General features: G+C 37.3%; 2 protein-coding genes and 1 long non-coding RNA gene across 3 annotated transcripts in view; 2 read left to right on the top strand and 1 right to left on the bottom strand.

Annotated features, from left to right (window-relative positions):
- Window positions 1-27958, bottom strand: part of LOC126864476 (uncharacterized) — a 97659-nt gene that overhangs the window by 52134 nt on the left and 17567 nt on the right. Inside the window, exons 2-3 of the mRNA XM_050615845.1 lie at window positions 27592-27745; window positions 9154-9288 (exon numbers count right to left, since the gene is read on the bottom strand). Coding sequence (XP_050471802.1) covers window positions 9154-9288; window positions 27592-27745 — 289 coding nt within the window. The remainder of the gene's footprint in view (window positions 1-9153; window positions 9289-27591; window positions 27746-27958) is intronic.
- On the top strand, window positions 360-12752 carry LOC126864503 (uncharacterized). Its single transcript, XR_007689209.1, has 4 exons — window positions 360-519; window positions 9119-9302; window positions 10217-10358; window positions 10650-12752. It is a non-coding gene; the product is annotated as an uncharacterized LOC126864503 (long non-coding RNA).
- LOC126864496 (uncharacterized) lies at window positions 17342-22227 on the top strand. The gene is made up of 2 exons (XM_050615912.1): window positions 17342-18634; window positions 18991-22227. Exon 1 carries the CDS (start codon window positions 17771-17773, stop codon window positions 18578-18580), a length of 810 nt encoding a protein of 269 aa, XP_050471869.1. The 5' UTR covers window positions 17342-17770; the 3' UTR covers window positions 18581-18634; window positions 18991-22227.

The raw sequence follows: 27958 nt of genomic DNA, 5'->3' as shown, positions 1-27958 counted from the left end.
AAGAAAGATTTATTATCTTAAAGTAAATAATAAGTTAATGACATTGACGTATCACGTCTCTCAAACTATGCTGTAGGTTAAGAGGTTAAACCTTTTAATAATGTATTAATCATCTATGAGATTCCTTCATTCATTAAACCTGTCTGTAACTCAACATTTTTATAAGATCTACAAACCTACATTTTATAGTTTCACACTTGAATCTCCAAATTGCGACACACACTTGAACAAGTTAATCGTAGAGCACTCTGAACGAAACGAGCTGCGAAAACAACTATCCGTTCTGAATGACCAACAGCGCCATAAAACGTGGACGGTCCTTTTGGAAAACTCATTGTATCGGAGCGTTAGCTCGCGAAACGGCGCGGCGAGCAGTTACCTCTCGAGCGATAAATTCCGGAGGATCAACAGTTCTGCCGGCTTTTTGACAGTGACAAACGCAGCCGAGTCGCGTCATCTAATTACACGGAACTACGAGTGGCAGCTGTCCATCGACGTTTCGAGCGAGCCAGGTCGGAGGTGAGCCAGCTTTAAATTCCGCCGCGTTCGTTTCACGCTGCGTGAACCACGCCTAACGCGGCTCGCGGTTTAACAACGCGGCTACCGACCAACCGATCGAGTTTTTCCCAAAAGCATCCGGGAAAACATCGATGCAAATCGGATTTTATTTGGTTGTCGCGAGTGGATCGCGTGGATTCGTGCAATACATCCCTCGGGTAGTTCGCTTCGAATAATAGCGGCCTACGTGAATCGGGTTTGACGATTCGATCGCGATCGTCACTCGCTGGATTGCGGCAGTAGCATCGAGTTCTTACCGGGTGATGATAGATGTGCGTGGATCGTATGTGTGTGCAAACGCATGTTTTTGTGGAATGCGTGTAGAGAAATGGGTATTATTATTTAGAATAAATCCCTCACTTGAAGAACATCTCAGATTTTTATGAATATGTTGTTCAGTCAGTATATCAATATATGGCCGCCAGCATGTTGAAAATTAGCTTCGAATATACATTCATGTAATTTAATAAAAGCATGTCTTTTTTCACCTTTTTTGTGAGAATCAATAGATACAATGTTATTTTATGATAGAGTAATACAATGCAAAATTTTAGAATAATATGAAAAAAATTTTTGTTTCTCAAGGAGTTTTATATTTTCGGTAGTTACGGTAATTTCGATTTCTCTTTGCAAACCATAGTCCTTATTTCAGAATCACTACTTTCTGGGTCCGCATAAAGAGAAGCCTGATACAATTTTATCTTGAACGAGCGCACTGAACACCTATGTATATTCATTATAATTTTCGTGCATGCTCGAGTGTGATATCATATTTTACGTGGAGTTCTTATGGGACTACCGGGTTCCACGTATTCACTTGGGAGAGAATTAATAATTGCCAGTGATTCGCTTCCATGTGAAAACAATTGCACGCTAATGTGTATATACGAGCGTTTGTCCGATAACATTATCCTTTGGGGAACAATTGCTTATGAAAGTAATCTCTATAGACTCGTGTAATTCGATAATATTGTCGTTTGGAAAAAGCTTGTTCGCTGAATTTCATTTCAAGTTACGTTTCATTTCATTCTATATAATCGAAGGCTTCTTTTAAATTAAGATCTACGATGATTGGTAATATCGCGTTTCTTTCTTTAAAATTTTTCATGTAATTTAAATTTTCTTGTAGCCACCGTCGATCCAGAGAATATCGAGGAATTCTCAATTCGATACTATGATATACTCGATGGTTAATCGTAATTCAAGTTGATTATTCCAATTTCCATTGCATGTAATTGATTTAATTAAAATTTGAATTTTCTTATATTTTCAGAACAGAATTAATAGTTTTAATAAGATCAGCGATTAGTGAATAATTCAATGAAAACCCGAGTAGAATACTTTTTAGAAGGAAGAGTTAGAAGTGGAATAAAATATAACCTGATTAATATTTCCTATACAGCTTTACCTTTTGGAAGGTTATATAAATCTTGGTACCAGCTTTTCCTATCACATAATTCTCTTTTAATGCATAGATAAAGATTAATACACTTTCCATCTTGATATAAAAATTTTAAAAAGTTCCATTCCTGGTTATAGCATATAACCGTATTATCATTGAACACCTAATAAATGATGACCACCTTGTATAACGTCATCGACGCGACGCAAAGTAACAATGGGGCAAACCGGGGTCGCGGGCAATTAAAACTTTGCGGAAAGCTTTTCAGGCTACAGGGAGCTTGGCCAACGCTCTGACTCATTAAGCAATCCCGAAAACTTTTTCTTACAATGCTAATGTCGATCGCTAAAATGATCTGATTGTGAATAAAAGAGTGCACTTTCTTGTAAAAAAAATGACGAAAATTGTTATTAAATGGAATTATGTTGGAATAAGGTTTAATTAGTTTTAATTGGGTTAATAGCTGACGATAAAAGTGGTGGTAACTTTGAAATCAATTTGAAAATTAAAATTATGATCTTAATGGCAATAATTTTTCAACCGCTAATTCTTCGATTTCTATTTGAATTGATTTTTAATCAATTATTATGTTTTTTGTGCTATTATATCGATTATTATGCTCTTATTCGTCTTTCCTAAAATCGCTGCATCGTAATTAGTTAAATTAAATTCCACAAATCTGAACAAATTTAGAATATACTCGGTAAAATTAACAACCATGAAACTATTGCCAAAAATGATCATCGCGTGTAATTAGGAAACGGCAAGTGGTTCAATCTCTACCGATTTAAACAGCTACGGTCAGTTTCAATAGTAGTTGGCTCTGTAGTTGGCTAACCTTTCCCTTTAATGACTCGCAATCTGAAACAAATCTCGCGGTCGTGTTGCCATCAATGTGCACTGGCTTTTCTGATTAACGTCGTTTAGTTTCTACCATGTGATTCGATTCTAATCAGTCAATACCGCTGTTCCACAGCGTGGATTGCCAAAAAGCTGGATGTTTCTCTATCCATTGCGGTCGTCACCTTGGTAACGTTAGTTACTTTACGCTTCTGCCGTTGATTTTCTCTTTAAAACGTGTTATTTAATCAACAATTTCAACAATTTCGAAAATCACAAAACCGTCAACACTATTTGTACTAAACTGTATCATCACGCTAGATTGATCCTAATATGAACATTCCGATTGACACAGTTATTTAGAATCGCTTTTGCTCTTTGGGTAGATACTAAATACATAGTTATAGAGTTTCATGTCGAAGAAAAGCAAACTAGATGATTAGGAAAATATTAGAAAAACATACTCATTTGGAATATTTCCCTGCTAAGTTATTATATCTAGTGCAAAAACCAATTTAAATTCGTAGCTCGAGCAATGCAATTTATATGTACGCTAAAACTAGTTGTCAGCAGAGGAAATCGCGCGGGATTCGAGCTTTCCTGGTTAAATGAATTTAAGCGCGTCACACATTAGAAGATCAAACTTTTGGATAGCCACGAATATTAGGCCTGTTTAAATGGAAAACACTCTGAATCAAAATGCGAAATATCCACTTTGCATTAATAGACGTATATTTTATTACACGGATACATAATATTACATTATACAATTCGATAGTTGCAATGGACCGCTTTCTTTTCTGTCCAACCGGTTTAGCACCGTCCTTCATATAAATAAATTTATTTATCGCAAAATACGAAATTGTGTAGAATCATTAGCGGCTTAATAGACACAGAACTAAATTTCGACCTCGTTTCAGCGAAAGGTACTCTCGGGACCGCTAAACACCATTTTTACACACGTCAGTGAATTTGTCCAAGCTTTTCTTCAAGTTATTAGCTTATAAGTTACTAGCTGTTTTGTGGCCTAGTGAAAAGTTTCATCAAAGTGAAGGCGATGTCCCGTTGTTTACGAGCGATTTTCGTCATGAACAAGGTACGACTACCATCGATCCACTGATACATACGTTAGAGTCGCAGTTTTCGCATGGCCATTAAATCGCCAATGACTTTCTTATGAACAGGATGCAACAAACGGGACATACCATGCAGAGAACAGCCGAATGACCGTATAAATATTCATTGGACGATTTAAATTCATAACTTCCAACGCAAATCGACCAACCCACGTTTTATTTTCCTTGCCCGTGTGTGTATCTTGTGTATACAGGTGTAGATAGATGTTAGATAGTTGTGGATGTGTAAACGAGAGGATAATTGAAGCGTCCGGGGAAAATGAAATTTTCCGTTTTTCTTCGCTCCAAGTACAGTCTACTATTGTTGCTTTGCCGTGTCAGAGGTTTGTACCCTGCAAAAAGATTATTTGGTAGTTTTTATTTTTTAACGAAGATCGTGCCAGTTTAACTGTCGATGTTTTCCTGGTTAGAGTCAGTTTGTTTTGAGATTAGCTATGCAGTCTTCATTTGCATTATAATAGCATCGTCGAGGAAAATGTAAATTTTATTCAGTGTTGGAAATGCTGGACGTTTACAGCAGCTTTGCCTTATTCGGTTCATTTGTTCTGATGCATTTGTGTTATTCTATGATTTAAAAATCTCAAAATCATAAGCTGCTTTTTTAAATATTTCTGACTATCGTAGCGTATTTGTTAGATAAATTAACTTGTAACTCGTGATTTGTAAAATTTTACTAATAATATTGGTCCAATTATCTGCAAAGAGATCGCAGTGGTTAAAATATTAAATTCTGGGGCATCCTGTATTTGCTTTAGCGGATATCGGTACACTTTTCCGAAAATCGCTATCGGATTGAATCCAAGATGACCGCTGGATCTGTAGCGGACATCCGACATAAGCGGCAAGTTTTGGCCGACATGAGAGGGCAGCGTCAAAGAGACCCGTGGCCAACTCTAAATTCACCTTTTCCGCGGTATTGCCGTTAATTTCAAGGAGGATGCGCTTTGACGGTCGTTCCTTCGGAACACTGAGCTTGATTAAACTCGAGACTAGTTGTCGGTAACAGGTGTTCGCCATCGGCGAACGTGCTGAATCAACAGCAAACAACCAGGGCGATCCTGTCTCGTCCCTGTTCACCGACTTCCGGCCGCGTCATTTTCGGCCAACTTATTTACTTTCCGACTTTCCGTGGCCGCAACGCCGGATGAGAAGGCTTTCGTGAATTTCAGCCGGTGATTTGCGCCTGGCATCCACCTCCATCAGCTTAAGTTCGTTTGGCTTAATTAACAGGCGAAGTTGATTCGTTTGGTCTTTGATGTTGTCATTGGGTGGTTACTTTTAATTTACCTTTTTGTTTTAATTTACCACGTGATATTGCCTTTGTCGTTGATTGATGAAGATGTGCCACCGGATAAAGGTCATGGTGTTAACTAGGGCGTTTGGATTAGTGGCGACGTGCTTAAAGATGAGAATCAGATTAGCATGATAGCTTTTACGAAGTGTCTTTTGTAGCCTAATTTCATGTATAACGAATACATATTAATTTCTTATTAATCGAAACGAGATAAAAAGCTATATCGACGTTTGCCCCATAACCAGGTTGAATCGCTCGTGTTTCCCCATTTTACTCGCAGGAAACACAATAATTTTTAATACATCGAAAACATCCGCAAACAGATCTATTGCAGCGAAACTTAAAAACACGAGGAAAGTTACCATCGGACTTGACGCTTTCAAGGGAGATCAAAGCGATATTTGCAAAGGTATTTTGCACCTTTTTACCAGTATCACAGCTATTTGCCAGCCTATATCGGCGCATCGATCGGCGGAGACTACCGCGAATCCATAGTAAATGCCCATTGATTCCGACGTTTTTATCAAATGACGACGAAGTTGAACGTCGCTTTGCCGAACGTGCTCGGAATCAAATCATTGGTTCCTCGTCGACGATCGGGTTTTTCTTACCGTTCGATATTTCCCGAGCTATAAATGGCGAACAATACCATGGAAAACAGTCGCGCTATACCTCTCTTTCTCCACTTTCGTCGTTCTTTTCAAGATTCTGTCCAATCATCGACATCGTTTCAGCTTCTGTCTTATTGTCGTACGTCTTTTCTTTCTTTTCTTCTTTCACCTTTTTATTATCTCCTGTTCTATCTTGCTTTTTTATGCGAGCAATCGACTATTAAAATTCATGGAACGATGCTTCCGTTATTCCAGTTGTTTCTTCGCCCTCGCGTCGAACCAGGCGAAGTCAGCTTCGAAAGTCGATGTCGTTCGATTTTCCCATTTATCCAATTCCCACTTTTCGTCTCTTCTTTGCTTTCTTTCCTTTCTCTCTCTTTCTCTTTCGCTGCCTGTGTATGTTCTTTTCGATTTTGTTTGTCGTACATTTTGGAATAGAGCAGCGAGCATTGGAAAAGTTGCCGATCGATTAATTCCGAACAAGACACTTCGTTTTTCGCCAGTTTCATCCCGACCGATGTCGGCTGCATTGTTTTTTGCACGGTGCAATTTACGATCGACAGCTCGCCCCTGTTCCCTTTGTGACGAGCGCGTCTATCGATTCCAACAGACGTGATTAGCTTTTTTCCGCGAGTGATCCTCGCTCGTGATTTTTTCCGACACCATCCTCACATCATTATGCAACAATGATCGTTGCTGAATTTTTTAACGACAACAAGATTTTTGTATAAATTATAAACTTTATAATTTTGTATTAACATTATTTATTAAATTACTTCAAAATAAAACCAGATTTATTAATTAAATATAGAAGATTGATTTTATTCGACGATTAAATAGATAAAATGGGAATTGCTCCGAAATCGATAATAAACGATTTAGTCATTAGTTTCAAGCTGACCGCATCAAAGTCTGATCGAATCACATCGTAGAAAACTAATAGCTTTTCCAGTGAAACAATTACGACTTATCGATACCATCACGCGTAGCGATTAATCTTTTTCGTCCTATAAAGGTCGGCCACAAGATTCCAATGAAATATAGATCTATAACACGTTAATGTATTGTTCGTACTAAGTGCGGATTAAATACTCAAAGCATTAAGGAGAAAAATAAACAAAATTAACAAAAACCGGTTTATTCGAGAAATATCGTTGCTTTAGGACATCATTACACAATCAACCATTCGATATGGCGGTGGATCCGATGGATCTGGATGCTCGAAACCGTAATTGCACGTCACCGCGATAAATCCTTTTCTGGAAAGAAATTCTTGATCCGCGGAACGTACTTAGGAATGGTGACAGAATCGTTTCACAGCAAGGATAAGGGACAAAACGTAGATAAATCATGGTGTTTCGTGGACAGGATAGAAGGATGGAAAAGAGGGGAGGGGTTCGGAGGCAGATCAGAGGGTGTACAAAATTGAGCCTGAATGTTTTCATTTCACCCTAAACTGACGCGCTTTTATCTTCTGGAGGAACTTGCAGACGTTTACGTAAAACGGCCAAGGTATCGTAATTGAAAGTGAAAGTGAGCGATAAAAGTCGTTCAGATAATAAAATTAGATGGTTTTTAATAGAAAAATTATAAAAATTATATGCGATGTACTTTAATCTTGCTACAAAGATTATAAAATCAACTAAGCACGAAGCATGAGATTTTTTGTCTTTTGGACTTAATAAAAAGAGACAGAAGGAAAATATATATGGTACACGTATCTCTTCGAAAATTTTTCCCATCTTTTCATCAAAGCGGCCCGATTCTTTTAACGTCACCATGTTAGGATATCCATAAAATATCGACATACAAACAGATTAGCGAACAAGGACATACCATTCCATCTCCTGGAACAACCAACGAAACGAATGTTTTTATCCAAACTGACAATTCTTTATCTGGCAGGTTAACTCCTCAAGTGGTCGCGCTTCCGCCCGCAAAAAGAAATCCAATTTAAAGTTCACTTATCAGTCATGGGGTTAGATACTTGTATCTTACCTAACGTTCGACCATCGCGGCTATGAATCCGACAATTGATTGGCGTAACCGGTCTAACGGAACTTTCGGAGGATAAATCAAAGCTGAACATAAATCGTGGTTCGATATTGGAGATTGCAGTAGAGGGATGTTTTCTTTTCACGAGACATTCGTATCTGCGAAGCCATGATTCTATCGAGAGATTTTGTTGTATTCTCGACTGTAACACGTAGACAAATTTATTTCCACTTTGTTACACAAGGTTTCGACTGCACGCAATACTGTAGGTAAAATTAATTTTACGTGAGTCTTTTATAAAATTAAAACAAATAGCAGAATATTTTACAAACCTCTTTTAAAGAATTTAATATCGTATTGCTCTAAATTTTTCATAAATTTAATGTCTACCTGGTAAATAGGCTAAAAATATTTATCCAATATAAATTTCACTCATTTGAATCAATATTCTATTCTTTTCTGTATATTTTTGTGCATACAAAGCGGAAACACTCGATGCTTTCGTTAGATGTTGAAATTATAAAAGTCGTAGTTAGAAGACGGGGAAACAATCGAGAGAAGCGGAGTTGAAGGAAAAGAGGAGTGAGATTTATAAGTCGAGACTTCCTTGAAACGAGTTTACGGAAGTTTTGATCGTCGAATGAAAATTACGAAGTTAGATTATGAGTTTCGCCAACGAGTATGGCAAAAAGCTGTATACATGTGTGACCGATAGTAAGTGTCCGCCGTTCTTTTATGATTCATACGACATGAATAATTTGGGTAATAAGATCTTGATATCCCATTCCAAAGTTTAACCACTTCACTCAGAAAATTACCCATAAGATTCTCCCAAAACTTTACAAACATAATAATCGCTTTTTAAATTAAATTCCAGAAATATTCTTGGCAAGACGTAACTAATTCGTTATATTCTTGCAGCATTGTATCAAATGACACCAAACATTTCGTCTACTAATTTTTATCATATTGTTCCAATTCTAATTAATTCCGTATAATATATCTAGAGAAATATTAAAAATTCATAGTTCTGCTGCTGATATAATTCGTTAGACTTCGATCTACCTCTCGTGTATCACAAAAAATCAATGGTTCAGCGTTTTTCACTAGCATGAACAAAGAATCTCATCCCTGAGCGTCGTGGCACGATGATATATGTTTCAATAATTGCAGTCGCAAGAAATCGAGCACGGAGCATGAGATAAAGCCGGTTCTTATCCTTTCCTTGTACGTTCGACAGGCCTGAGGCTCCGTTTCTACCAAGCGTTTCTTATCCCCATAGGGGAGGATTGGCGAAATCCCGCGTGGAACACTTACCTGGATAAAGGAACAGCCTGGATCCGATGACAGCCAAGGGTCGCCTCTTCCACTGGGGAAAAACCAACCCCTTCAACACGAGCGCGTACCCGCAACGGCTGTATCCAACAAGCTCCGGCAAGGGGGATGCGGGTCCTGTGAGAAAAACGGTGAAGAGATGAGCTACGGTGTTTCTAATCGGCGTAGAGAGATACAAGTGGTGCTAGTGCGATTATTATGAAAGCTGGGCAAGTGGGTTGGGGTTAGATTGGGTAACTCTCTTTTGTAAATATTTCTTATATCATTGGTTATATTATTTTCTTAGCTTTTTTTATATATACTGCAATACTTTTTTTTCTATTTGAAACTCACCACCAAACCGTATTATAAGTCGTAAGTCACATACTGTCGCTAAACATATTTTTCGACAAGCTATAAAATAATTCTACGCGATAATAAAATCAATGATTGCCGTACCAGATATGCAAAAGCGAATGGTCAATTGTTAATTTCCTACGATGTTCACGATCGGAAGTTTTACTGGAAAGATAATACTGTATTACTATCTATTTATAATCATGCCATATTCTCACATTTCATATATAGTTTGGATTTCGACTCCAGAAATCAATCGACAAAGTCGCGATAAATATAAAATTACATAGAAAGATGTCATCAGCTTTTAACATGCCAAAACTGCTTTAAACTAAAATTCTCCTGTAATTAGATTAAAAGCTATAATTTATTCAATCCAACCCATATTCTCATCGTAAATATTAAATGAACGGCAGACGAATGTCAATGAAGAATTTAAAAGTCAGATAATTAAATTCAGAATTATATAATCGGAGATTAAAAATTCTTCGTCGCTCGAATAAATCCTGACTTGGTACGAATTCAGTTGTAAAATTGTTAATTAGTATGCGATTCCTTTCGATAGTCGCGATTATTTCGCGCAAGCTGTTGCAACAACGTTGAAAAATAAGATCCCGAATTCTCCCTCACGCTGTAAGTTCCTCGTGCAAGATGCTGCCCGGATATGGACTTCGAATTCATGAAATTATAATTCCTTTCTGTACGCCAGCGAAGCATTATGTACACGGAATTCCTACAACTTCGAGGAAATATAAGCAACTAGGAAAATTAAGGACGAGGGAACCGATTTCACTGAAACTGCCGGCAGCTTTAATATGCCCACGCTACCGCTTTAGCGAAAAATATCGAAGGTAAGCAATAACTGACCGTCTTATTAAACCTCTCTTTATGGAAAGAAATTCGCATCGCCCAAAAAACTGATAGGACGGTACGGGAATCCCTTTATGATGCAACGATTCACTTATTCCTCAAATTATCTAGGAAATATAATATGGAAATTGTTTTTGCCATAATTTACACGAATAAAGAAACTAAATATATAACATAAATCTCTGCTGAAATTAAATAACAATTTATTGGAATGTTTTATAACAGAGATCATCAAACTGCGAAGAATTAAAATAAAAATAAATTTGTTTCAGTGTGGGAAAGTATAGGTCAAGCATTGAGATGTTGAAGAAGCCAGTTTATGTTTTCAAACAGCCACTTGGTAACGACGGAAGCTACAGCTTTGGAATTGAATTAAAATTAGAAACGGTTAACTGCGTAGACGGTGAGCACAAGTGACATCTGTATGCATCCGCATTAATGCAGTTTCGCGTTAGAATTCACTTTCGATGTTACCGAAATTCATCGTTAAATAACGCTTCATGGCGCAAAGCATGCAAATCATCCCCAAGAGACATCATAGACGGCGTTCACTCGAAACCATCATGTATATTTCATGTAGAAATGTGCATAAACGGCTTCTATCGGCCGCGCAACTACAATATTTCCGATCGTTACGTTTGCTTTGGCGGCAATTTTCCCGTCTTATTTATATTTTTTACAATTTGCATTTCTTATCGAACTTTTAAATTGGAATTTGCGAGATTTCCTCGCGTTTGCCTTCGTATCGTGTTTGACGGTGTTTTTCCGAAAATTTATGAGAAGAGAAAAGTCAAGTAAACTTGATAAATTGTGTTCCAACGCGATACAATATCAAATATGTGTAACATCAAATGTATGTAATAATCGACCAGCTCCTTCGGAATTTCATACCGTTGAATATCTTAATCAACCAACATCGACGAGAGGGGAACCAAGCATTCCACAAAGCCGCGAGTTTGTCCGACGAACCAGCAATATGCACGTTATCTCTTGGCATACTAAATGAAAATCTATCGAATAAATATTGACGTTCATGCGGCTCCTGACGCGGCTTCGTGCTTGCTCGCCGATTAACGGACCACGGTTATCGCCAGTTACGCGCATATATTATGTATAATTCTGCATGTGGCTCGTTACATTGTCAAGAATAAAAATGGACTCTCGAATTAGAATTAAGAATATTTCAATAAACTATATTAATTTGGATTTCGGAATTGTTGGAATTTGAATTTCAGAGTAACTCCCACTTATCTGTCCGATAATTTAATATAATTCAGAAATAGTTATATACATGGAGAAGTCGAAACGTAGAAAATTTGTGGAAATAAATTTAAAACCCGCTCGAACGTCACATCTCAGTTTTATACCACTTTTCCGTATTATTACGAGGTTTATCCACGGTTCACTACGATATCTATGGAAAAACTGATGAGGTAGGGTTCACAGTGAAACAGAATCATGATATTCGATGGGAAGATGACGAAGTGCTGGACTAACTCAATTAACCCGTTGATGGTGCTGGCGTGGCTGGTTGGTGAGCCATTAAAAGCGTAGTCAGTGTAACAGGATCCAAGCACATCCTGTAATTATCTACACCCCTAAAACGTCATTTCTGGACAATTCCACGAAAGCAGTAACTACAGCTATCTTATTGGCGACTTAATCTTGGATACGGTCCTCGAGATGGACGAATTATAATTATATGTATAGTCATCAAGGTATCAGAAACAATAAAGTGTATCTTTTGTTACACAAGTAGGTATGAAACTCGATCACACAAAAAGTTGACAGAAATAATTCAGGTAAGGCATAGACACGAATCGAAAAACATTATTATTTGATAATTCTTTTCTGCATAATTTTCTGCAAGATTAAATGTTCTTTTATAAATTTCGAAGGTTGGAAAGTTTTACAATATTCTGAACGTGGTCACTAGTTTATGCTTTTTGAATTTTAGCTTGTCTGCATTACGTAATGGTTGCATTAGCAGCATTAGCTCTTTATTTGCGAGGATTCTATGAGTTTGCGAGGCATTTAGAAAAGTCAATGCAAAAACGAACATCATCTGGAAATTGTAAAGCTTCTTTGTATAATGCGTTGTGAATGTAAGTTAGTTAGAGAATCAGAAACATAAAGACAGAGGATGGAGTTGACTGTTATTTCGAGCAACTTAATTAAGAGTTTCGAAAAGCTGTAAAAGTAAAATTATCTCGGTGTCGAGTATTATCGACTAAAGAGCAACCGGTCAGGTCAAATCGATCGGTCGATAACGCGTACCTCGAATGACTTAACGTTCAAGGTGGAGGAGATGAAATAACTCGAGCGTTAGATTTAGACGGCACTTTATTTGTATTAGATGTAGCACTTAAGGGGGGGAGGTAAGGTTAATTCGTACAAAAAAAGGCATGTTTTTGTGAATTTTTTCTGACGATACAGTTAAAATTTCTTTTTTAAAACCAATAGTACATTAAAGTATGACATTCGAAGAATATTGTATAAAATTTTCAGGGAGAAATATTAAAAAATACGGCAATGGCAGCAATTATTCGGACGTGTCTCGGAAAAAAGTATAATTGCAGAACGTGGTACTGGATCATCAGAAATCAAAAAATTAAAGTTCATTCGTTAGGTAACAGCTTTCCCCAGGTAACGCTGCGAAGATTTTTTCGAAATTTCAATTTTTCACTTTTTTGGAACACTTTGAAGGGAAAAACGCGATTTTGTGCGAAAATTTTCGGCTAATTTGTTATTTTAAAATAAAAATAATTAACAAATTTGAAAAAACTCTACAGCGTTACCTCGCAAATTATGTACAGAAGTAGTTTTCAAAATTTCAAAAGGATCGGTGTAATAGTTTTGAAGTAATTGGGGGAACCGACTTTGAAAACGTGAGTTGTGGGGAAAACGCTTTAAAGTTTTGAACACTAAAAAATTTGGTATAAAACGTTCATAAGCGAATTTTATCGGTTTACCTTTTCACTAGCGTAACAATTGTTGAAAAGATTAATAAAAAATCAATTATCCTATAATATTTTTCACGATCCTTCGTAATTTAATCTTCAACAGTCACTTTTATTTTTTTAGCTGACGCCCTATTTGTTGAAGTGCCTTCGTTTTTACGTTTATGCGGAGGTACAATTTTTCTAGGTCGATATAATCTCGAACCAGTTGATTGTCTATCAGATCTAGTAACTTTTTTAGGCATTTTAGTAATAATTTAACACAAAACTTAATGAAAATGGAATATTTACTCCTACACTAAATTTTTTACTCTACACTGACAAAATATACAGTACAGGTATAAGGAGGTTTGTACTTAAGTCGTTAAGTACTATAAATAGATCTGGGGGTAAGATTAGGTATTATATAGAGAAAAAAATGTCTGCGAAGTAACAATAGCACGCTCGGGTCGAGTAGGTAATATCATCCGACATGTATAAAAATACTCATAACTTCGTCAATTTTGCTCCAATCGACTTGAAATTTTGACACAATATTCTTAAGATATTATGCATTCAATTAAAAAAATTGGACCGGTAATTCGGAATTTCCTAATGGGGGAAATAGGCCTGTCCGTGCCATAAACGGACGGCCAACTAAAATTCCAAACACTCGGTACAACTGATATATTAAAATAGAATGCTTAACCGTACTCTAATACCTAAATTATCCAACAACAATGAATATTTCCACCTTGTGTGGGTGTCGGCAACTATTAAACCGTAATATTCGCTTGATGAATAGCATTTCGTTTTTCCTCGTGACGTAACTTTTCTCGAAACTGTGGCGAATTTTACTATGATCTAACAATATACTTTCAGCCGTAATTTCGTCGAAGGACCAATTTAAATCGCTGAGATAGTAGGCAGGATTTCCGGTGGAACTTCCGGTCGATAAACTATCGACATGCTCCGTTCTTGTGCGAAACTCGTTCTATGGTCCCGTGAAATTTCGCGCGACGCCAGAAGTTCTTGTTCGTCGTAATTTTGGAAATGGACCAAGTGTATCGTTCGCGTTAGTTCCGGCCAGGAGTACCATTTGTCGTCACGGCGAACTTGCCGTTGCTGGCCGGATAACTTTCGAGTCGCGAAATTTCGTTCGGCATTAGTTTCAAAACGCGCCTCTGTTCCGCTACCGGCACTCGACTAAATATTTACGTTGTTTGTTGCAAAAGTAATGCTCGTTGTATTTGTGTTTGTATGGTTAAGCTAAGATTTAGCACAGAAACGGAAGAGATTAGCCAACTAAATGAAACGATTTAAAATTATGCTGCCTTCTTTGGTTAATCTTTTAATTCGCGATTCTGCGCTGTAACATTTAGTTTAAAAACGCGACGATCTCTGCTTCTGATTAATATCTAACCCTTTTCGGCGAAAGCTCTTTTCTTTCATAAAAATGTAGGTTTAGATAGCAGAAAGTTTCAAACGTGGTACATTTAAAACAAATAGTGGAAGTTCGACTGCACTGCGAGAAGTAAACAAGAGACAGTTTACAGGAGCAGAAGCATTACAATAGTATAAAACTTCAACATTATGATTTACCTTTTTAACTTGTTTGTGCATGTAACGCAGAAGGACTTTAAAATTTGCTTTCACTAAGGGTTTAGTAGCTGTCCGAACATTCACTGAGGATATTCATGGATTTGGATGTAAGTATATCTCAGAGTTACGGTTCGAAACCGTGATTTAGTATGCAGTTTGATCTTCTACGATTTAATCTGAATCTAGGATGCTGTTGAATATACACTTGCAAATATTTATCCCAATTGTCAGACGATTTCTATGTTAAACCATCTGATAATACTTTTGTTCGATAGGAACAAACCTTGCGAATATTTGAAATTAGATTCTTACCATTCTTCGATAACTATAAATCAATCGAAAATTTTCAAAAGTTTACTGTCGTTCTATTCAAATCACAGAATCCACGAAACAATGATAAATCAGCAATATTCAGAAAACAAAGGGAAGAGATACACATCCATCAAATATCTGTAGTCAATGTATCAAAATTCCTTTTCTTATATATTCAGTTATTCGTCTATTATTCATCCATCATTTATTATACAATTCCATCTATTCGTTTTCTCTTTTATCCGTTCGGTTCATCATTTTTTAAAGCTGAATGGTCATTGGCCATACAGCGTGCACTTCGCCCTATTGAATAGAGAGGCCGCGAGAAAGCATAGTCTTCGGGGTTCACGCGTGCCACCCCAATTATGACGTTATTGCCGCTATTAATGAGCAATTTCGCGGGCTCTATGCTATTGCCCCCGTAAACTCCAAGTGCATTATGCTAACTTACGTTATACAATTTGCTGGGCTAATTAAGTTAAGACGTTAGATAGGCGCGTAACCACGATACCCGTTTCTGGGCTGTGGTTGTTTCCAACCTTTTTCTTCTTGCACGACTCTAGAAAGCCTCTAAAAAGCTTCGCCTTGTCGCTTCATATTTTCTGCAACCTCGGCACTAGATTGGTGAATAAGTTTGAGACTCTGATGTACTGGTTGAAAGCTTTGGAATTTCACCGAAGAAATCGATCTGGAGAACAGTTCTCTTTTTGTGAAAAAATACGTGAGGATCTCTTGTAAAATGATGCAATTGATGTAACGGTGGTTATGGGTTTCAATTAGCGTCAAAACGTGAATTTACATAAAAATCTGCAGTCTATTTATCGATTATTATTTCCGAATCACACAATATTGTAAAGTGCCAAAATAAACGCTTTTATTCTGTATATCTTCTGTACATATATTCTGTATCTATAAAACCACAAAACTCACCCACCAATATAATTTCAACAAAACAAATTTCTAAAAAAATTCGTGTGAAAGAATCACGAGCTTTCCAGGGAATCGGTAAACAATCGGACATTCAATTTACGAAATGAAACAATCTGTGGCAATCACTTTTCCGTTATCGTTCGAGAAGGAATGTTTTTTTGTCATATATATATATATATATATATGTCGGAGATGAAAGGAAAGCCGAAGCCTTTCCTTGGAAATTTTGGGAACATCCTCTAGTACCTTAGCCTAGATTTTATTATAGTTGTAATTGCTTAAGATTTGTAATAAGCGAGATTGGGTTCGAGGTGACAATCGGTCGCTGAACGTAGCCACGGTCACGGGATGGATGTTTTATCTAACGGAGGTCTGGAGTGGTTGTATGTGTTTTCCGAGAAATGTGGTTGTGGCGGCATGCGGCCTCGAGAGCGGGCCTAGCCACGTGTGATGTTGCCTCGGAGGTGCCGATGCAATGGGACATACATTGTATTAGTAATCAAAACTCCAGGCAGAAACTGCCTAGCAACGGCGTTTGGAACTTTCTCGATGCTTCCAACGAGTGTGCCTAGCAACGGCGTTTGGAACCTTCTCGATGCTTCCAAACGGGTATAGAAAACAAAATGCAATCGTACAGGGAGAAAAATCTCCACGAGGCTGGCATTCTTGCGATTGCCTTGGAGAGTGATACATCGAGCATTTTCGACGATCGCATTTGCGTCTAAGTTAGTTTCGCTTAGTAAGGAGTTATCCCGGTGACTGTGGATTCGTTTGAACTCAAACATTGCTAATAGTATTATTTAATTTAATTATTCGTAGATTGTATTATTCATTAGGTTTAGTGTTTGTTAGACTTATTATTAGTTGTACTTATTATTTGTTAAGCTTAGTGATAGACCTGTATATACGTGTAAATAAAATCTCGGCTTTGTGAAACGATGGCTAGTCCACATGAAGAGTCGTCGCGCGCCCAAAATTCGAATCGTGATCCGACATATATATATATATACATATATACATATACATATATACATATATATACATATATACATATATACATATATATACATATACATATATATATATATATATCCTTTCCATCCTTATATATATATATGTCGGGTTAACATTAGCATTTAGGGCGCGTAACGATTCTTCGTTTGAATTAATTAAATGGAATGTAAGGCCTCTCTTTTGGAATGTTAGGGAAACCCCCAATACCCTAGTCTAGACTTTTACTATAGCTACACTTAAGTAATAAAATTAAGAAATAGTTGTAATGTTCTAATTTGATTATGGGTGCTCAAGGTTTATGACGATGGGCTTGGGCTCGAAGTGACACAACGGGTCACTGAACGTAACCACGGTCACAGGAGGGACGTGTACCTAACAGAGGTACGAAATAATTATATAGCTCTCCTTAAAAACAAAGATTGACACGAGAGGTGGGGAGAGGACTATATAAGGGCAGTTTCACATGGACTGTGATTGAGTGTATTCAGAGGAGTATTACTTGCACGTGAAGTTTCGCCAGGATCGTGTATCACGTGGATTCGTTATCGAACCTGAATTAATTGTCATCGATATCTCCAATATAAGTTGTAACAACTATGGCAAATTCGAGTGAAGATTCGTCAAATTCCAACATTAACCAGACATCACGAATGGTATTACTGCTGCTTACAACGATGCAAGACCAGATGGCTATAATGCTCGACTTAATGGAGATGCTAATGCAAAACTCGAGTGCGAAACCTAAAACTTTAACGCTACCGCCTTTTAACCCCGATATCGCGGGCGCCAATCCAGCCACATGGTGCGCAACTGTTGATTTGCTTATGAAGGACAACCCTCTACAAGACCTCGCACTAGTTTTTGCCTTAAATGATGCTCTAAAGGGTTCTGCAGGGCATTGGTTTACGCAGATGATACGCAACGAAGAGTTTACCTGGCCAACGTTTAGGAGGATGTTTACTGAACGTTCTGGTGGCCAAGATACAGCAACCTCGACGTTACTGAATATATTCAGGCAACAACCACAGAAGGACGAAAACATGGCAGAGTACGCCATTCGCCTCCGTTCCCTCCTAAAGGCGAAGTGGCCAGATGCAACTATGGATGAAGTAATTAACGCTATCATTCTTTGTCAAGTGAGCCCACAAGATCGGCGCATTGAACGAGTAGCACTTGAGAAGGATATGAAGACCGAGAACGAATTTCTAAGTGAAATGAGAGTTCTCGCTTTCGCGGAGAGGCCGGCGTCTTCGACAAGTAATACATCAACGGGCTCCGATGTCAAACGAAGCAGGCCACCAGAACCCCGGACTAAGTGCTACCACTGCGGTAACTACGGACATAAAAGAGCGGAGTGCCGCAAGAGGATGAAGATCGAAGAACAGAAGAATATACAGTCGTCTTAAAGGAAGCCGACCAGCTACATCGATCAGCTATAACGATGGCAAATTTGAGTGAAGGTTCGTCAAACATTCGTCAAATATTATATATATAATATTATTTACATAATATATAATTACATAATTACATCTTATATATATATAATAAATATATATACAATATATTATAATTTATTATATATATATATAATAAGTATAATATAATGTTTATAATATGATGTTTTTACATTTACGGAACATACTAATAATATTTAGCTAAGAAATCTTAAAAAACTTTGTAAAAAGAATATCCTGACTTAATATTTTCCTTTGAGAGGAATTCAAAGTATTATAGAGACGTTTACTGTTCTTACTGTACTGAACGTATTAACCAACAATCTCTTTGGAAGCGTTCTGATCAACAATAATTGCATCAGGTCTGGTCTATCTGGTCTTCGATCGATCTTCACGGTACGCAGAAACAACGAGACTCCATCGAAAGCGTAAACTGTGTTCTTGCTCAGCATCCTGTACGAGCATAGGAGGTGAATCGCAGTCTAATCGGTCCGGGAAACTTGAGTTAAAAGGAGTGAATTGAACGCGTGGACCGATCCCAAGTAGAAGTGAACTCTTTGAAGCGTTTGCAAGCACGGCACGAAAAGCATCGAGAAACGCTTTTACTGCGTTTCAGTCGAACCGAAATAACACGTTCTCTTGCTGATTAATTAACCGACCTTGCTAGAGACCCTGAGAAACCACGCAAGTGGCTGTTCCTTTGTGATTTCGTGTTTCATAAAACGATGGTTCTCTGTAGGATACTTTGTTGATTACGCCTGGGTAGATAATATCTTTTTCCGCGTATTTTCTTTTTTCTTTCCGCGTGAGAAAATGTGAATCTGGATCTTTTAGACGCATATAGATCGAATACTAGTTTCTATCGTCGATTTAGAACGAAGGTTGAGAGATAACGAGCAAACGAGCAACAGCCAAAATTTACGTCGATAATGAATCCAATTTCGACCAATGATACATTAATCAACGTAATGGAGAGTCGGTCCTTAGTTGTATGCGATGCTAAACAATGCGCAGTGTGTCGATAACAATGCATCGCTCGTTCGTTATTTGGCGGTTTCCGGTGACACGAATTTGATGGACTGTAGAACAGTTGACAGTATGCATGAATATTACAACGAATGCCATGGTTCGGAGCTATAGATCGTTTCGATCATGCCAAATTGGGTTGTTAAGGCTACCGATATCTTGAAACACAATATTTGGGTTGTTCACGATGTTCATTCATGATTGGGTGTTCTTCACACGATCACTACCACGTTACTATCATACGCTTTGTATTGAATTCCTATTCAGCCTGAATGCGTTCTCGGTCCAATTTGTTAATTTATCCTTTCAGCTGAGACAATTTTTTTAAAGAATAATTTAAAATTCAATACATATAATAATATAAATAATAAATAAATTATATAAATAAAAAGAAGATAGTAAACTCCACTGTTTTCATTTCATAACGTTTTAATATATTATAATATTGTATAGTTCAAACATCAAGGATCAGATCGTTTATTATTTAGAATTGTTTCTCTAGTTTTATTACAATAAAAGTAAATAAAGTAAGCAAATTACCTTTTCCTCGCAGCAAATTCTGCATGAAAAGAAACCTGTATCAATCTTAGAGTCTCGGCGGATTAAATATAGCCGATATGCCATATTTACTCTGCTGCAAGCTACAATTTATCTTTATTATTCCAATTCAAGCGAACGTTTCAACGTTTATTATGTTTACTCTGTCTCACCAGGGGATGAAAGAAATAGAAATGATCGATGTCACAAAGGAACGTCGTCATTGCAATACCACGTACAATCTTTTAAAAGAAGATATAACCTGATCGCATTTTTATTCTAAATATTCCTGTCATTCATCCTTCATTTTCTCTAATCTCTGAATTAAATATACGTACACCTGAAATGCATACATTTAATCGTTATAGTATAGCCAGAATAAATTTTTATATTTCTTGCAAAAGTTTACCAAAAATTGTCCGTAAAAGCTTTTTCCTTCATATTTTCTCTATTCTAAATATTCCTCCATTCTTCATCTACTCCATAGTTAGCAAACTGTCAACTGTCATCACAACTTTTCCACGATACAATGAATTAATGTCCAAGGTCGCCACCCGTTCGGCTACCCTTAAAACACAGTAAATTCATTTGGCCAGTGTTCCAGCAACCACGACTCATGTCGTGGCTGAGGCTGAACATGTTTAACCATAATAACCGCTAACGACTGAGAGTTTCCACAGCGGAACTTCCGGAAACGAGGCGTTCGCCTTGCTAGGGGAAACGACCTAACCGGCTGGCTAAGCTGAAACGCTAAATGCCGATTACAGGCCGGCCAACAGTTCGGAATTTCTCTTGGAAACTTTCCACAGGTTTCCAACCAAGGATTACCTTGGGGACGCGGCGATTCTACAGGAATCCATGACGATTTCATCGTTGGTGCAACGCGGTTACCGAAGAAATTGGGAAATAGAAACGGTAGAACACTTTTTCTCCCGGTCGATGGTTCGTTTCCATGTAATTCGAGTTTTATATATTTTTATTTTTTGATGACGTAAACTCTCTCTTTGAATATGAAGCTTTTATAAAACACCCTTTTTTGGTAATCTATTTTTTTGGGGGGAGAGGCAAATTTTTTCGGATTTGACGGTTCTCTTTGATAGAATCCTATTTTATGCATTTATTTTTCGATAGCGTGAGCTGCCTCTTTGCCTATGAAATTTTTTTAAACACTTTCGGCAAGTATTTTTTAAATTGGAAATTCTGTTTCATACCATCTTGTGACTATAACACATTCTAACGTTCTATGCTCTGTTTATGAAAATAGAAGATAACAATTCTTTAACGTAGACAAATGATATTATACTGACATCGTAACGATTTCAGCATCCCGCACGCTGCTACAAATAACTGAAAAGATCATCGTCTTCGTTATATCCAATCTTATCTCGTTCTCCTACCTCATTCTCTTCTTTTCCACCACATTAATATTAATTTCCCTTCGGGTGAGATCAAATGTATCGCGAGCCATCATTTAATTACAATCTCGAAACGCTGTCGATATTCTCTGCTCTAACAACGTATATTTCAGCTGTGCAAGGCAGTGGTAATGCCAGAATAAGCGTGTATCCAAGGTGGCAAGCAATTAGTACGTTATTTGATGGACAAATACCGATTAACCATTCCGAAGTGCCAGAGGGTGAGAAAGGGGAGTCAACAAGAATGGCTGGTGGGTGAAGAGTAACCGAGACTTTGTTAAAGTCATAGTCCAGACCGGAGATTGTACGCAACCGGACCTGGCTTTTCGCAAGTTCCATCAAAACGAGATATTCTCTTCAATTATGGAATAATATACGATGTTTGGAATCCTCTGTTTGAAATACGACCCTGTGAAAGAAATACTAATATATTTCTACGACAGTAATATTATTATAAATTTGATATTTACAATCTTATCTATCTTTGATATTAGGAGATGTTAATGCGGTTGCTTTGCGAGAAAATTTCAGCGATTTATATTAAGTGTAACATTAAGAATAACAACGGAAATATATAAACACTTTAATGCTCGGTACATTTATCTATAAACAAACATCTGTGACCGGAGAGTTTCCATTAATATTAAAATATTTGGATGTGAATAAATATCAATAACTTTTTGGTTAAAAATGTGTTTATTTAATATTTTTTACACTTTCTATCAATTTGATTTATCAGTTTAGAGTATGATACTATTCGTGGACTTCTCTTATATTTTTCTTAATCATATATATGACAGTATAGTTGTTACGACCGTTCGCGGAGAGACGCGGTCGCGAGGAAAACGCGTCAGCGAGAGGCGTAAATTCTCGCTACGATTCGGTGAATCGACGCCGCGAAGTAGTCGTTCCCCTGTTTCGGTTAAGATAACAGAGGTGGTTAAATGAATATGACACAGTAGAGTAAGTTATATTTCACCGTTTATTCCAACAACTTATAACGAAGACAGTTACGCTGGTGCGTATGTACGAGATGAATGAGTGACTGATCTACGGGTGTGTATATCCGGTTAAAGGATGTTGACCGTTCGAAGGATGCAAAATCAGTACTGTCTTGGGAGACGATGCTGTCTCGGAGGAAAGCTAAGGATGGGTGTATCTAGGGCACGGGACCATTGGATTCGTTGGTGACGATTTTAGTTAGGAGGGTGAGGGAATAGGCTTCGCTGTTAATTGGTTAAACGAAGGGTCTTAACCGCCCTCGAGAGAAAGTGGTTAGTGGGAGGAAAGTTGCATCATACGTGAGAAAAACTAACTTTCCCTTGTCAAGCCGTGGTAGACAATAGTCTTTAGAAATTCTTCGGAAACAGACGTTTGTTTGGTTTGAAGGACATTTACTAGGAAATCTATGAGATTTATGGAAGATACTTGAAACTATGGAGGATACGCTGTGAGTATCCGAAGACATCTAGTTGCCATATTGCCCGCGGTGTGTGGCCTGGGCTAGGTAGAGTGTTACGCGACGTAACAATAGTTGATTGCTATTATTGCACCGTTTATATAGTATAATTATTTCAGTTCCCTCTACTTACAGTTTAATTTAAGTCGTATAATTTAATTTTAACATGTATCACTTTATTAGTTGGCAAGTTGATGGATCCATCTCTTACCCAGATATGTTCCCGAGTCAGAAATCTCGTTGGTAAAAATACGAAATGTAAAAAGTAAAGAAAACATAACGAAATAAAATACGAAGGATAAGTACAACAGAACATTTTATAATGAATATTTTATCGATCCAACGCTCTAAAAATATCGCACGATAATTTTAATTATATTACACGTTCTCAGTTAATAACATTCAGTTTATAGACATTTTAAGACGTCTCCGATCGTTAAAATGTTATGTATAAAATTCAGAAGAATAAAAGATATAGTCGCTCATGTTAACATAATCTTTAAATTTTGTATTTGATAACCTAAAAATCATAAACCTTAAGAATAATGGTCGTGCTCCAATTTCTTGTCCGTTACACTGCCTGTCTCTCTCAATCGTGTAACTTTATCCTCCATAATATTCTTATAAAAGCAGCTTTAAAAGGAGCAGAGACATTAAGTTTTTTCAGACATTTTAATCTATGTCATCTTTCTTCAGTATCCATAATAACTTTCCACCTTTTATTAACTTCAGCAATATCAGCAATATTTTTCTGCTCGGTTGCTAACTTTTGAAAAATCTCCCTTTATACCTGCCTTCTTCCTTCCGTTAAAAGAAGCTATCTATAGTAATGGGTATATTAAAAGTTGTTGACATTATCCGTTTTCTTTGATTAAGATAACAGAATAAAAGGTTACGAAAAAGAAAAAAAGTATATACAGAAAGCAAGAAGGCTTTTACTTCAGAACAAGCTCGCGAGCTTTTCACTGCATCCTTTGTGTTATGCACGAGCTTTTAATCTTCGCTGTCGCAGGACATTATGGCTTGCTTTGCTTCTTTAATGCCCTGATTCGCGATGTTCATGTTTACAATATAAAGTAATAATAAACATAATAGAGAGAATCTAACGTCCAACACAGATGCCAAAATTAACATATTGATTGAGAAAAACCTTTTCATAGTCCACTAACAGTTTTTCGGAAACATTCCTCCCACGTTTCATAAGTGTTCTAATATTTATAGACGGAGGTGTAAGTGACGCTAGAAAGTATGGTACCTGTAAACTAGTAGCATTCTAAAAACAGGAGCAAACGGAAATTGCGACCGATAAAACAGAGCTGTGGCCATGGCTTCATGACTGTTCGTTAATTTGCGACCTCGATGAAGTATCTTTCGTAATTTGCGTAGAAAAACGGGCAAAATGAAAGAAGTGAGAATCGGTCTTCTATACGTATAACAGTGTATTACATTGATGCCAGAAACACGCGGTGTCACACCGGGACGCTGGTATAAAGTTGTCGCGAACAATGCACATCCGATTTCCGGCAGCCATTCACTGCGAGGAATTCGGTCGCGTTAAACTGTACGGTTAGTTGATCGACCGATTAACGCTCGACGATGGTTTCACGGGCAGCCACGTAATGAGTTATCGCAACTTGATAGTTCATAAAATTGATTGTGTCGATTGATCGGCTCTCGATTGTCCCCAAAGTTTCGACGACGTCCGTTCGCTCGTTCGCTGTGTGTATTTCGTTTTAATTGCGAGAACGAGAAGCGAAACGGTGAAAACGTGTTCACGATGTAATTATTTTAATTTTGAGCGCGAAATTGCGAAATGGAAACCGATGACAGGACGATTGAACGGATGAAAGGAACTACGGTTGAGAGCTGGCAATTGAAAATTGACGATTGACCAGTAATTGGAGACCACAGGAGAAGAATATAATTCACATCGTGTTTTTGTTTTTTATCCCTTTAACGATCAAACGCTTAAATCGTTAGCCGAAAATTCTGAATGTGATATATAGTGGCGAACAACCATAACATGATGAAATATTTGAAATTTGGTCGATGAGTTACCTTATCTTCTCCAATTACTAGGTTAAGTACAAAAACGGAATATTAGAATGTAGAATTGCTTTCGTCTAACTGAGATAGAGTAAGACCTGGGACAGAAATTAGGATGAAATTATGGTTAAATTAGAATAGGGTCAGGTTGTAATTGATAATAAATAGAAGTTGAATCGACGCTACGTTCAGGAATACATGTAGCTCTCCATCTTTTTCAAGCAGAATAAAAGATTTTTTTTTTATTTATTTATTTACCTTTTTACAATTTGTCCAGTCGGACATTTGGTAAAATATTATAGCTTAGTGATATAGTATTATAACATGTGGATGGCTACCTCCAGTAGGATACCATCTTTGAATTTGATTGATTTATTTCTTTAATTATCTCAGATAATACGTGTTTGTTAGGTTTTGTCCTTTGTGAGATCTGTTGGGTGTTTCCTTTTTAATCTTCTTTTTATGCTTGATGTGTCGACCGTTTCCGCTGCCAGCCGGTTTGGGTGCGTTGCTATTCTTTCTCAGTGCCTTCTTGCACTTTTGTTAATCTCCTCCTTGACCGTTGGTATTCCCAGGTCTTTCCGAATGTCCTCGTTCCTAACGTACCATGGCGCGTTTACTATTGTTCTGAGTATTTTCGATTGCGTTGCCTCTATTTTGGTTATATGGCTCATTGCAAGCAGAATAAAAGATGGCAAACAGAAATTGGATTTGGACAATCAATATATCGATAGTAAAAGAAGACAAAATGAAATTATAATTGTGCTTAGAGATTTTAATTTAACTATAACTGTTACGAATTTACGCCACCGGAAGATATATTCGTTACATTTTTGCCAAAGTAAATAAAATAATACGAATCAATCGCGATATATCAAATTAATTAATTATAAGCTAATCGCCTGAGAAAATGTTCTATATCGTCCGAATTGTAGGTATAGTCACCAGAATTTTCCAGTATCCGTATAATTAGCGCGATTAACGTACGCAATTACGCGTCTAGCAAATGATTGATTGATACTACGTCTATTATACCGAGCTCCTTAATTAGGACTCGTTACAGAAACATGTCATTTCGATATTTAACCTTTCGTTCGCGCGTGTTTCGCATCGCTCATAAATGAAGTGAGACATTAAAATTTTTCACTTCTTGTAACTAGCGGGGAAAAATGACTTATCGTGTTCTTTCGTAGTTTTCATATAATCTCTTTTTACAAATAATTATAAGGATATAATGGGTAATTTTATTTAATCTCGTCACGAATTTTTATGCAATTTCATCAAGCTTCGTCAAACTCATTTAAATTAATTACATTGTCCACCAGAATCTCTCGGTTTCTGGCCGCTGACGTTGCAGTTAAATATCATCACTCTCGTTAAAGAGCTTTCGGATTTAATGTTATTAAATTTTTAATTAACAACTCCATTATCTTTCAGCTTCTCATTTACACCTTAAACGTTCGTTCAAACTCACTGTAATTTATTCATTTAATCCTCATTGTAGACAGATCATAGCAAAATTGATATTGATCCTGCTACGGCAGTCCAATTTTTCAATCTTAATGTGTGCATAATGCATAAATATATTACATACCGCTTGCATTATTATCCAGGAATGTATTACGTATATTTATGTATAAAATATTTACATAGGTACTCGTTACAGATCAGTCATTCTAACGTTAACTGGGACTTACAGTAAATATAAAAACTTGCTAAATTTCTTTGAACTCTTTGATGTAGTAAAAATTCGGAAGCTGAGAATATGTGAAAGAATCGATCGAAAACAAGTGTCACTACACGAGCAATTCTAGGAGCGCGATAAGCTACGTTCGCCAAGTTCCCTGAGAGGCGTCGCGTTTAATAAAAGGACGGGCCTATGGCATTTTCGAGGGTGTCGCTGCACGTGAAATTTCGTTACATAGTCCGTGTTCCCCTGTCGTGGTCGAGAATGTGCTGGCTGCAAATGAGGACTGACACGAACCTGCATCGTTCGACGTTGCACTGACAGAGATGAAAGCTTGCACCCGTAATTTACGTTGAAACGACCGAGATTTTTTAACGAGCTTCTTTCTTTTTTAAAGATAATAATGGAAGATTTTTAAAACTTACGTTATGGTTATCTTAAAAGATCTTTTTAATAACTTTTACCGATGTTCTGACCACTTGAATATAAAAACTAACTGATTCAGTTTTTTAACTAGAAATTGAATGATTAATATACGGGTAACAAATTAACTATACTATTCCCAGAATCTCAGCGGTTTAACAAACTCGAACGAAAGTGCCTCCACTTCGACCCTAATGTTATTCTAGAAACTCTCGTCTTGGTGAGAGCACCACGAACCGTTGGTAGACACGAAAGAACATCGAGCCTAACAAGAAAAATCGAAATGAGACGCGTGTGGTCCACGATAAGTGGACACCAAACAACGTCGAAGCAAGGGACCGGCTCGTAGAATAGAATAAATCACACTCACCCACGTGGAACGCGATGAGGTGTCGTAATTCAGGATCGACTCCGAGTCTTGACCGCCTGGATACGTCCTGGTAGCCGAGCTTTTGAAGAAATTGGTCCTGTATTTCGAGTGGTTTCTCCTGAGAAGCCAATCTCCTTCCGGACTCGCCTCCGTACTGAAAAACGAGCGTAATCTCTTAATGGATCTTATTATCGGCTCGTGCGGCAAATACAATCTCTGATCTAGCTTACATAAAAAGAAACGTAATCTCGTTTGTAAAGGATGAAGTGAAATTTGTAGCACAAAAGCGGATAATTCCTTGTGGAAAGGAGAAATCATAAGTAACGTTTCTTATGGGCAGCAAAATAAATAAGTCGAAGATGATAAA

Source organism: Bombus huntii, chromosome 4 (assembly GCF_024542735.1).
Source record: "Bombus huntii isolate Logan2020A chromosome 4, iyBomHunt1.1, whole genome shotgun sequence".
NCBI classification, from domain to species: Eukaryota; Metazoa; Arthropoda; class Insecta; order Hymenoptera; family Apidae; genus Bombus; species Bombus huntii.
Note: the sequence above shows the minus strand (reverse complement) of the source record. Positions and strands in the feature narration are given on the sequence as shown.

Excerpts from the sequence above, each read along its gene's own strand:
- LOC126864496 (XM_050615912.1), top strand. The coding sequence starts at position 17,771 with ATGGCAAATTCGAGTGAAGATTCGTCAAATTCCAACATTAACCAGACA.